Here is a 12,169-nt window from a genome sequence, read left to right as displayed (position 1 = left end):
TTTTGAGCAGAACGAGGGCACCGGAAGCTACAGGCAACCTTTCGTACTATTGTATATTTTGTTCACCTAAGTACTATCTTTCTATATATATAATGTACTATAAGATAAGCGGTGTAACACAAAAATTAGTCGGAGCGGCACCGACAGCATATGCCCCTCAGGTGAGAAAATAATTGTTTTTAAACGGGGGAAGTACATTCCGGAGTGACCTTCACTCGTGGTTGTAGTTGTACTGTAGCTAGTATTGCGTTAGTTAACTAGCCTAACACTAGCACAAAAGCTAACTAGCAAGTAGTACCAGTGATACCACCACCGAGATAAAGGATGTCTCTAAACGAATATCGCTTAAACAGCTACTGGTATCAGTAGATGCATTATATGTAGAACTAACTAAAAAGTAGCTATAACGTTTGCTAGTAGCTAGCTACCCTAGATAGCTTAGCACAAGTATTGTATTGGGGAGCTATGAACGGGTTGACCGACTATTGCCACAGTACTACTGTCAGTAGCCGCAAAGTATGTGTAGCTAGCTATGTGCATGGTGACATGTCTAGCTAGCTGATGTTGAACGTCGTGTGCATTTCGTATTAAATAGGAAGCTTTTTACTATGTTCTAGGGGCTTAAGCTGACGGTGCCCACGGAAGCCCCACCACTCATATTTGCCACCCCAACCAAAGTGGTGTCAGAGGCAGCCTCCACAGTAGAGTACATGGGAATTAACAAAGTCCCCGACATGCAGAAACTCTTCCAGGTACTTGTAACGTCAGTTAGTAATACATCAGGATTGCTGTGTTTATTCGTGAAATAATTAACATAACTAATCTGTGCCCATTAACCAATATTAAGCATTATGTTCCACTTCCACATTTTAGAGGTCTGATGGTATCCCCGTCCACCTGAAAAGGGGCTTAATGGACAAGATGCTGTATAGGACCACCATGGGCCTGACCATTGGGGGTACTTTGTACTGCCTGATGGCCCTCTACATCGCTGCCCAGCCAGCCAACAAGTGAACTTGGGCCCGCCAACTTGGGCTGCCCCTTTCCTCATCATAAGATCAACAGGATTCAGCATAACTGATATTAGGAGCTATGACATGGACAATGATGATTACGCTCACAAATTTGACAAAAGGAATCGTCTTGTAAGGATCTTCAAACCTGTGTTTCTTATTTATCAGAGTATTGACAATGTATGATTTGAAGTCATCTTTTGTTTCATTTTTTTAACTGGCCCTCATCTTACTAGATTCCTGTGAGGTTGTTGGTTGTGTTTGCACATGCCTATCAAAAATAATGTCATATTTCATCACAAACTTCATCATCTTGCAGTCTATGTAAACCTCAGCCCTTCAATAACTGTCTGAAAACAGTGGACTGATCTTTGGACAAAATAAACAAGTCAGAACTAGCCACTTCCAAGACTAATGATGGAAAGAACACTAAAGTTTGTGACGAATGGGCTATCATAGTTCTCTGTAACATTGCCCTATGTTAAATGAACAGCTTAACATCCCCAGTTGTTGGCCTGAGGAGTCGTGTATATGTATTCTACTAGTTGGTGATAAACTACACTAACAGCCAGTGTTCTGTAAAAAGAGATTCTATAGTACGTATATGACAGGTTTAAAGTTTTTCCTTGAAGAATAAAGGGAATATTGTAACAAGTCTAGTAATTCTCTGAATAATTAGGTCTCCACATGACTTCATACTCTACATGAGCTTGAAACTGCGTTACATTTATAACATGAATATTCCCTGTTTAATTGTCTGCTACATTATGCCTACTGCATTACAAAACAGAAATAAAAAAAATCATATAAAGTACAGCAGAAGATCAAAAATCAGAAGTGCTTAGTTCTACAGTATTTCACTAGTCAAGAGTCAAGGAACGGTCAGTACTTACAAGACACATTGCAAAGTAACCACATCTCAGCTGCAAGGCACAGTGAACAATGCTTACTCAGTGAACAGTGCTTAGTCAAGAACGGGTCATTCCACCACTGGAGCATGGAAGGAGAATCACCACATGATGGGGGTGCAATGACCTTTCTTTGCACAGGGGTTACAAGACGACTTGATGTCGCAGAGCAAAGCTCCTGAGTTGGTACATATGGCTGGGTGATTCCCTGAAGGTATGTGGGGGCTGTCCTGTTGCCCATAGCAGATGCAAATGTGAGGGATGTGTGCCTTATCCTGGTGGCAACTGAAAGCCAGTTGAAAGATCTCAGCTCTGTGTGGTGTTTTGACCAAGGGTGTTACTCTCAATGACAGTGTACTACATTGAAAGATGTGTAAACCCAGCCTCTCACCACACAGTCATCCTTCACTTGTCTCAGCTCTCAACCTGCTGGTAACAGAGTGGACACCAATCCAAATCCAATCCCTCTGTCTCTGTGTGGTTTTGCGGTGAAGAAATGGCGGTCATGAATCTCATGTTTTGTTGAGAGATGAGGAGGTAGCATCACCGCCTCAGGCAGCGTGAGAGATAGAAGCCTGCTGGGTAATCAAACAACTAAAGCCGTTGTGATCGCCCAATCTGTCTGGCTGTTTATCTCCGAGGTAGAGATGGAGGGGAGAGATTGTCTATGGCTAAGGGCCCCTGTGGATGACAGAGTGCCCTACGTCTCTTCTAGTCTTGTTCCTGCTATCTATGCCCAGGCACATCTTATCTGTATGAAACCATCAACTCATAACAAGTAATTACATATTGATAAATTCTCATTACGAAGTATAATTTGTAAACCGCTGCACAGCAGAGGATGCATTCGCAAACATACAGGGTATCAAGTTCAAAGTCCACATATGAAATACACTGACAATACATACACATGCACACACACGTCGGCACACAGACAGGTGCACACACACAATTATGTTCATGCTATACGCTGCAGTGGTTCACATGGCAACAGCTGGCCTTTCGGACGTGAATCACACCTTGGGTGAAATTGTTAACAAAGGCCCTTTTTTCACCTTGCCTCAGAATCTTTCCACATAAATGCTGCAGAAGAAGAAAAACAATATGAATTTGTTATTGGTCATCTCTTTGAAAGGCAAGGATAGGTGACCGTCAAAAGAACACATTCCAGGTGTTTGCGCTAAAAAGGTTCACTTATTGATTCATCACTGAAGCATGAAGTAAACAAAGTGTGTGTCTGGGCCACAGGAAGTGGCAGAGAGGTTCAGGACAAAATATTCTTCTTTTGGAAATTGGTAACAAAAAATGGGAGCTGAAATTGACACGTTAAACAGACTATCTCATGAAAGACTGGGATGAACATATAATGAATGTATAACTGCATGTATAATAATGCACAGGGCAAAACCACCAGTGGAATTTAGGAACAACCTAAATCCCCACATTCTGGATGACGGTGACATACCGGTTTGGTGACAATGGCAAGAAGAAAGGCTGGGGGTGGGGGGACTGAAGAATGAATCATCGTCTATGACGTTTATTACAACCCCTCCTAAAAAACGACACCCTTTGTCTCTGTACTGGCGCACTCAAACTCTCCATTGGCAGATGAGATGCACTTCTCAAACCTCCCACACTCCCGGGAGGGAAAGATGTGGAGAACAGAGCACGTAGCTACAATGGCCTGCTTTAGGCAGGTGCAACAAAAGGTCCACACAAAAATACATGATGAAAAGGTGTCAGTGCATGTCATTCCCAACAGGGGAGAAAGATCGACTCTGTGACAACTCACTTAACGCAACCCCATTGCTGGAAGGTAACAACACAGACATTTGCCACCTGCTCACTGACTTCCTCCACCTCTTCTTCAATCAATAATGCTCAATGAGCCTGTAAAGGCCCTGTCCTGTAGCTAACACACCGTGTGAATATGGAGCCCCCTTCCACCTGACAGGTTTATCAAAGCAAATGATAGGGTGGTGCAGGCTTTCCATCCAGCTGAGTCACTGTAGCACGTCCAGATGCCATGTGAGCTGGCAACAGGTGGACTGCAGCACAGAGGTGTTTTTATCAGTACCACTGAGATCCTTTCCTATACTGGGGTGGTCAGTCAGTTAGTCATTCAAGCTGCCTGATTTCTTTCAGACGGGGTGCCGAAAAGCTTGCCTGGCCTTTGAGAGAAGATGCAGAGGTGAGGTGCAGAGCAGAGGTGGCTTATAATTTGGAGGCCACCGTTTTTGTGTATCCAGGTTGTCTACCTGAAGATTTTGTTTGGTTTGTTTGTGTGTCTGTGTGTGTGTTCATCTGACAAGGGTGAGAGTGGGAAGAAACATCCAGCACCTAATGAGGACCACTGACTTTTCCCAATCTCATTAATTCCTGCATTCTTCTTCTTTTCAGACAAGCACGTTCATTTGCCTAGAATTTACAACAGATGTTGTGACCGGCCTGGCCATCAAACACTAATACATAGTCCAAATACCACCTGGAGAGTTGTGGAGGTGGCAGAAGAGGGGGAAGTAAGAAAGGAGGAGAGAAGAGAGAGGTGGACCAGACTACAGACTGCATTAATGAGTGGAAACCCATTCATTCTTTGGTGGCTTTGAAGGGTAGCCAGTGGGACTTGTAAGCCTAGCAGGAGACCTGCTAGTGCCTGAATCCTATTTACCTACTAAGCAATAGGAATAGTTAAGGATTGCACTGATGGCTTGGGTGGTCAAAGGAAGGAAATAAGGTGGTGTCCTTCATGTGAATGTCAATGCTGGAGACTGTTATACAATTACTCACAGACTCGAAGGAGCTGATTTGAATTGGTAATCATGCCTTTAAAAGCACATTGCTCAGAAGTAGAGAGCGTCTTTTTCTTTTTTTGTCACATCTGTCATTTTCTCTCTCTCCCTTGCTCTCTCTATCACACACACATTTGCACCCACACACATTTACACACAGACAGTGTTCCCATGGCATGCCTTGTTACTGGGCAAAAGTTAAGCCAGTTCCAGTGTCAGGGGCAAGTGTGATGGTGTGAACGTGATAGCCTCTCCCCAGTATAGCTAGGAGATGGCGATCATATTGACAACTCCTGTCCTTGGAGCACTAAGAGAACGGTGGCCCTGGCAGCCTCCCTGTTTTGTCCATCTCCTTCCCACTCAAAGTATTCGCCATGTTAGTCGATGCTCCATTTCTGACACACACCAGCTGCCTCACACCCTTTTCAGGAACACTGTTTACTTAAATAATTCAGACTCTGTCCGGTAACTAAAGTAAACTTACTGAATATCTCGATTATTACTTTCTCCTGCAAACAGGTGTCTTGGCTACGTATAAGGATTGCTTCATTGGTCGTATTGTTATCAGGCATTAGCTTATCTGGCGTCTCTCTGTTCTTTTTGTTTGTGCAACACTTAGTAACCTAGTGTAGCCTTAGGTAACCAAGCTCATACATTTACTCTCCGGCCACCTGTCAAGGCCTTTCCTTCCCATTTCACCTGAGTTGATCTCTGGCCTGTCCTATCTTGCTCTCTTCATACTGGGTGGAAAACAAAAGCAGAAGTACCCAATGGACTGCCAAAACAGCTGTTAACAGTCTGTTCCAGGTTTAGTTATTTACATTTAGTCATTTAGCAGACGCTCTTATCCAGAGCAACTTACAGTAAGGACATTCTCCCCGAGGCAAGTAGGGTGAAGTGCCTTGCCCAAGGACACAACGTCATTTTGCACAGCCGGGAATCGAACTGGCAACCTTCTGATTACTAGCCCGCTTCCCTAACCGCTCAGCCACCTGACTCCCCAGTGCTATTGAGAGTTTGGTAGGGAAACCCGCAGAGTCTTGCCCCTCACGAGGCCTTGGTGACGCAGTGTGTACCTGAGGCCCTGCTGTTTTCCTGCATGTCTGCTGAATGCGACAGTGGTGGATTCAGGACAGGGGAGCCTGCTTCTTTCAGGAGCACAGAAACATGAGCTTATGCAACAGCATGCTGTCTATTGGGGAGATTACTGACACATGACATGTGTGGCTGTTTTATTAATGTATTTTTTTGCCATACACTCCTTTTAAGCCTTTAAGCCCTACTTAATTAATTGTAATTGGATGCAAGTACTGTACAGTCAATAAGCTCTGACAGCTTTTAAAGGCAGGATGGGAATCCTCAGTGTCCTCCCTGGATTCTGTGCTCTCAACTAAATAATGAACACCCTCTCTACTGAGGCTTGTATTCTGGCTATAGGAAGCAGTGAGGCAGAGAGCCAGTGAGTGGTTCAGAGGGACACCTAACTAAAGGGGGCCCCTGGTGAAGTGACTGGTAATCCCCACTGGAAGGAGCGTCCCTGCTAGCTAGGCAAAGTTTCCATCAGTCGGTGTGTCTGTTTTCATGTCTGATGTCTGTCCCTCCTCCTTGCTGTACGTTTGTCAGTGTTCTTGGTGAGAGGCAGCCAAGGGGAACCCTGAGCAGTGAGCTTGTCACATAAGCGTCACATCTCTCAGTCAAATGCTGTCAGTCACAGGCCAGGCTTCTGAGCTTCGATGCTCTTCATTTTGGCATGTGAATATATATATATTATATATATATATACATATATTTTTTTAATTATTGTTTAGTTCTTAGAATTATTTAACTATTGTACTTTTTTACTTAATTTAAGATCATTCAAGGGCTAATAAACCGAATTCTGATTCTGAAAGCCTGGGTTAAGCAACTAGAAGTAGATGCAAAATGAAGGTTCATCAGCATCATTTGGTTTGGCATTGATTACTTTTTGTTTCGGATCAAAGCCTTCTTGATCTCATCGAAGGCTTTCAAAAAGAGCACAATATCCTGTCAATCAGAATGTTGTTGAAATGTCACCCATTTTTCTATGGAGACGTTCAACTGCAGTGAGTCACTTTAGTACGGCTAATAATCTGTTAAGCGCTGTTGTTTCTTGCCAAACTTAAATGACAGCTTTCATAATGTTTATGCTTTAGCCTGGAGCCATGGCTAAGGCTAGCATTTGCTAATCCCTCAGAGCTGTCGATGGAGAGAAGAAGTGTGTCTTGGCTCTGTGTCCTCTCAGTGTTAATATATTCATTTATTCAAGCCCATTATTGCCAGAGAGAAGGCAAAAGGCTTGGAAATTAAAAATAACACGAGAGACCCTCCCGCTCATTCAAGCATAAGCAGCACGATCCTTTTATTGAGTCCTCTCCTAGTTGGCCCAGGTCTCTAGAATCACGTTTGAATAGAATGGCTTGAATTGCCCAGGGAAAATCTCCCCTTTTTCCCTATATTGCTAGGCATCTCCACTCCTCTACCAATTTCAGTCATAATAAAGGTTACTATTCTCTCCTCTCATTATCCATATTGTGCTCTATTCCTCACAAATGCTGCACTGAGCTTACCCAATCCTCAAACCATATGAAAACAGGATTAGTTACACAATCCTCATTAATTACGTTTAATCAAAACATTATTACAGGTTGGAAATGTTCTAAGCTCCCCAGAGCCCTGAGGATTAGTGTGTATGACACACAGAATAAACAAAGAGCTGTCTATGCAATGCCGTTTTGACCAGCCATGTACAAATACTATCTAGACCAGCCATCCAGAACATCAACCAATTAGAATCTCTATACTGTTTTACTTGGATCATCACTGGGCAGGCAGGTTAACACAGTTCACAAGTCTTGTTTTATTCGCAGTCTAACACAGTGGAGCTGCCAATGAGAGTGGGACTGAAAGACAGGACAGGAAATAGAAAGTGTGAACAACACCATCCCTGTGTGCTGCACAGCCGGTCTAAAGGAAGATCTTCTACTGTAGCCTGGTGCTCCCAGTCATGTGGGCTGGAACCCTTCAGCATGGTCAGGAGGCAACGGCAAGCCATCTGGACATTTCATTGCGCACACTTTCCAGGAAATGTTGCTACCCTGCCATCCCCAAATCAAGCCACAAGTGGCATGGCACCAGCAGAACTCCACAGATATTCCCTGTGGCATGGATACATTTTTGTACCAGGCACATAGACAGTCGACGCGCACACACACAAACATGCATAGCACATGCACACACACACACACACACACACACACACACACACACACACACAGATTCAATCATTGAGTGCTTTGTGATGTGACATTTCTGGGTCATCAAATCCTTTGCCTTCCCTCCTCCCATTAGATATTAACTGTGAAAAAGTGTTCCCATTTACAGGTCAGAGCATCTGCTAACAGGTTTTCTACATCTTTTCTGAGTATCGATTTGACAGGTCTTTTCTGTGGACACCATGTATTACTTTCTGAGGAGCTATCAGGGCTTGTATCTCTCTGGCGAACCATGACTGATCCTATGGCCTCTGGTCCATCAGGGTGATCTGAGCCCTGTATGGCCTGTGAGAGTTCACCCAAAAGCTCCTGTGCAGTCTCATCAGCACACTGTTATCCACCACTGACCCCAGTGACCCTCTCTGCTGCTGCCTGCCTTTTATCTGACCACTAACTGGCAGACAAGCAGAGAGAGAGAGTGAGGTGTGTGTGTGGGGGTTTGTATGTGAGTGTGCACATTTCAATGTGTGTGTGTGTCCCCACAGGTTTCATTGTGTGTGCGTGTGTGCCCACCCTTCTCAAATCATGTGTGTGTGTGTGTGTGTTCTCTGTTGTGTTTAGGAATGCATTCAATCCCAGCCAGCTGTAAACACAGTCACTCAGCATTACGTAAGGTGTAACAGAGTGACTGGGGATGGAGGGCTCCACAGGGAACCAAACTAGAACCCTCCCTGACTGGATTACTGAGCTCCAGCCAATCCTATTCCCTGGCCCTTCAAACCCACACGCCACCTGGGGCTACAGGCTCATTCCCCAGGCCTCACAGGCCTTCCTTACTCACCTGGTTAAGCAGTGCAGCACAGATCACAGAGGACAGGCATGGGCTGGTTCTACCACTCACAGTGGCAGAAACTCCCAACATCACAATATGCTGTTGTTACCAAGGAGACGTAGTTGAGGGAGAGGACAGGGTTTTAGGTATTCAACACTGTTCCAAAGAATATCCTTCTTTATTCCCTCTGAAACTAAATCAATGTACTCTGGACCCTGATAGTGAAACGCTACATTTGATATATTCTGTGAAGCTTTACGGCATGGTTGTAACAATAACAACAAACAAAGTAATCAATAAAACTATAGTCTAATAAGCTTGTGAACCTAAGACTGTAATTCACAGTCTAATATCGGTACTTATGCACTGTAGTTTAGTAAGAGGACGGTAATTGCTATGGCTCACTCTGATCATAGCTCATTCAAATTTCAAAGCTGCAACTGCAATTTTAATCATATTGCTGCATCTTATGCTTTGATAATCAAGGTTACGATGATGAGAGAGAGCGAAAGAGAGGAGGGAGGGAGGTTGAAATAAGACTGCAGCACATACTGAACACAGCATTAGCCAATGATTTGAAATCTGTATACTTGAAAGGTGTGACAGAGAAGGAAAGGGAATAAGAGGCAAGAGGAAAGAAGTCAGGAGAACAAAAAACAAGTGTGAGCTGTAGGGTGAGATAGGAGAGGGAGAGAAAATAACAGGAAGTAATAGAAGGAGGAGGTGATATATACGGAAAGAGGGGGAGAGAGCGAGAGAGAGAGAGAGAGAGAGAGAGAGAGAGAGCTAGAGCTAAAGAGCCAGGCCGAGGGTTGTGAGAGGTGTGTATCTCCAGCTGATCTGATCCTACATGTGCATCTTACCAAAGTAGGTGCTGTCACAAAGATAGGTGCAGTATATCCGCCTGACATTTACCCAAACAATGAAACTATCATCAGTGGGAGCTGTGGGTGCACAGCAGCCTCTAAAACAGTTGGCAACAAACCCAGAGGACCAATCAGGGCAGCAGACCCATTTCTCTATTGTCCTATTAAATGTCATCTTTTCACTATCTATCTGGCACTCAAACAGAGCTGCAGCGTCTTATGTAACGGGGGCACAGTGGACAAGCGATAACCGCTGTACAGACTCAGCATTTGCTTGGCAAATGTCAAACTCAAGCTCTTTTATCATGAATGCCCTGTAGCCAGACATGCAATCACAACAAGATATAGTTGGTGGGTGGATGACACAGCTGTGGTGTGTTGACATTTCTAAGTACTCGTAATTAACATTTCACAACATGCGGAATACAGTAAGTGACACTGAGCTGTCAATCAAATATCTAGCCAAAGGTTCACAATCAATTTGATATACATTTTAAAAGCTCGTAGCCTATAATCAGACAAGCAAACATTCTGGCACACACACACACTCACACACACACACACACACACACACACAGACAACACATCCCACCCCTCTTAGTGTCAAAATTATTCACCAAACCGACGCAGATGATGATGATGATGATGGCATGCATGGCTCAAGCAGTGAACAAACCCGAGAGTGAGAAAATGGAGATGAGAGGATTTGAGAGGTGCGGAAAAAAGACAGATGGATGGCGCAGAGCACACCTGTCATTCTCTCTCTCTCCGTCCCTGTGTATCTCTCTCTCCCATCTCTCTCTCTCCGTCCCTGTGTACCTCTCTCTCCCATCTCTCTCTCTCCGTCCCCGTGTACCTCTCTCTCCCATCTCTCTCTCTCCGTCCCTGTGTACCTCTCTCTCCCATCTCTCCCCTGAACGTCAATGGGTGCTGCGTTCCTACTGGATGGATCAGAGACAGTGAAGCGCCATCGCTAGCCTAGCTTCTGCTTTGCACCGTTTCGACGGCCCCCTCCGTGTCCTGAGGGTCGTGACCTTGTTTCAGCCGCCACCGAAGGTGGATGGGAGGGGCTGTCACCTAAGAGAGGGTTGTCGCAGCTCTGGAGAATAGATTCCATCTGCAATCTGAACCTCACCGCGAAGTGTCAATACAGTTAGAAGATGATGGAGGATTGACAATGAACACATGGATGTAAGGCTGCCTCCATCTCGACAAAGGCTGAGGGAGGGAAAGGTGGCTTTCACTGCGTGCGTTCTTCAAATGCTTCCACCATGGCCATGTACAAGCATTGACTTCACCAGTCTTTCTGGAACCACTTGAAAAAGAAGAAATATCAGGGCCACATTTTTTCCACTTCTTTTCATACAGGCTTATTTGTATTTCGGAAGGCGTTTTATTTAATAATGGCTTGGTTAGAGTTTCCGTCCAGAGAGGAGGAAAGATAGAGAGGCATCAGACAAAGAAAATGGATTATAATCAAATCCCACTCTAAGTCACTGTATATGAAAAGGCTGTGCTGAGAGAGAAACAAACAGACCAAGGTCATTTCTGTGTATACCAAGTGATCTTGAATCAAACAATGCAATGCAGACTGACTAGAGCACAATCAATTTCAATGCTGTGATTACTTCATTCAGCATAGCCAGTAGGTAATACGGTATGATGCTTTATTTTCATTCCCTTATCTGGGTCCAAAACATCAAAAACAACACAATTATGAATGAATCCACAAGCTGGGATGGCAGTAGTAGGATCTCCTCATGCTTTTTCATGGCAGGGAGGTATGAATAATTGAGAGAATAATAAAGGACAATATTGACAGAGATCTAATCTGCCTATAGGGACTGAAAAGCAGCTCAACAGAAACAGAGTTCCAACTCTGAGGTGATGGTTATGGTCTTTCGTTGTTATGGAGTTTCTGTTTATCTCCTCATTGATGGTCTCCACCACTGGCTTCTGTTTTCTTCTCTCTAGTTTCTGTTTGTCTTCGTTATCTTTCTCGTCCCTTTCCTGTTCTACCCTGTCCTGGATTTGTGTCTCTTCCTTATCTGTAGTGTTCTGAGTGTTGGCCGTTACCGTCAGACATTACCTTCCCACCCCAATGATTTGCATACATTTGTAAGATTTCTGCGACACAAGAAGGTTCCAGATTACTTTAGAGGTGATGACTCTCCTGGGGTATACCTTAAATGAGGTCAACATGAGCCATGACCATTCCTCCCATCACCAGTATTAGTTTAGCACCGGAAAGCTGTTGTGTCACAGCAGAAACACACGCTCTGGTAAGAGGGGAATAACATCTGTGAAATGAACATAAATTCTCAAATTATTGTTTTCATCCGCTACGTTGCTGTGTGTGCTCGTTGCCATGGAAAAGGTCACTTCCCCCCCATAGACTTGATAATGAACTAAATTGGTTAGCGCAATACAACCTTACACACACACACAGACCGCTCACACACATACACACGCAAATAGATTTCCTCTGACTCTCACTATGACAATTTAGAGTGCTCAGTTGGCATGAC

At 44.3% G+C, this 12,169-nt stretch overlaps 1 protein-coding gene across 2 annotated transcripts; it reads left to right on the top strand.

Annotated features, from left to right (window-relative positions):
* LOC136943128 (cytochrome c oxidase subunit 7A-related protein, mitochondrial-like) lies at nucleotides 1-1,667 on the top strand. 2 transcript variants are annotated; one of them, XM_067236343.1, is made up of 3 exons: nucleotides 1-161; nucleotides 618-752; nucleotides 874-1,667. In XM_067236343.1, exons 1-3 carry the CDS (start codon nucleotides 93-95, stop codon nucleotides 1,012-1,014), a joined length of 345 nt encoding a protein of 114 aa, XP_067092444.1. In that variant the 5' UTR covers nucleotides 1-92; the 3' UTR covers nucleotides 1,015-1,667. The 2 variants fall into 2 exon arrangements, with proteins under 2 accessions (XP_067092444.1, XP_067092445.1); XM_067236344.1 differs by lacking the exon at nucleotides 1-161 and adding an exon at nucleotides 326-516.
* Nucleotides 1,668-12,169: the final 10,502 nt, after the last annotated feature.

The sequence above is a fragment of the Osmerus mordax genome, chromosome 5 (assembly GCF_038355195.1).
Source record: "Osmerus mordax isolate fOsmMor3 chromosome 5, fOsmMor3.pri, whole genome shotgun sequence".
In the NCBI taxonomy this organism is placed as follows: Eukaryota; Metazoa; Chordata; class Actinopteri; order Osmeriformes; family Osmeridae; genus Osmerus; species Osmerus mordax.
The sequence above is the reverse complement of the archived record's forward strand: the minus strand, read 5'-3'. Positions and strand labels throughout refer to the sequence as shown.

What these genes read in the sequence shown, in the direction of transcription:
- LOC136943128 (XM_067236343.1), top strand. Translation starts at nt 93, where the DNA reads ATGTACTATAAGATAAGCGGTGTAACACAAAAATTAGTCGGAGCGGCA. An exon ending in CGACAGCATATGCCCCTCAG is followed by an intron (nt 162 to 617) that starts GTGAGAAAATAA and finishes ACTATGTTCTAG; the next exon opens with GGGCTTAAGCTGACGGTGCC. An exon ending in ACATGCAGAAACTCTTCCAG is followed by an intron (nt 753 to 873) that starts GTACTTGTAACG and finishes TCCACATTTTAG; the next exon opens with AGGTCTGATGGTATCCCCGT.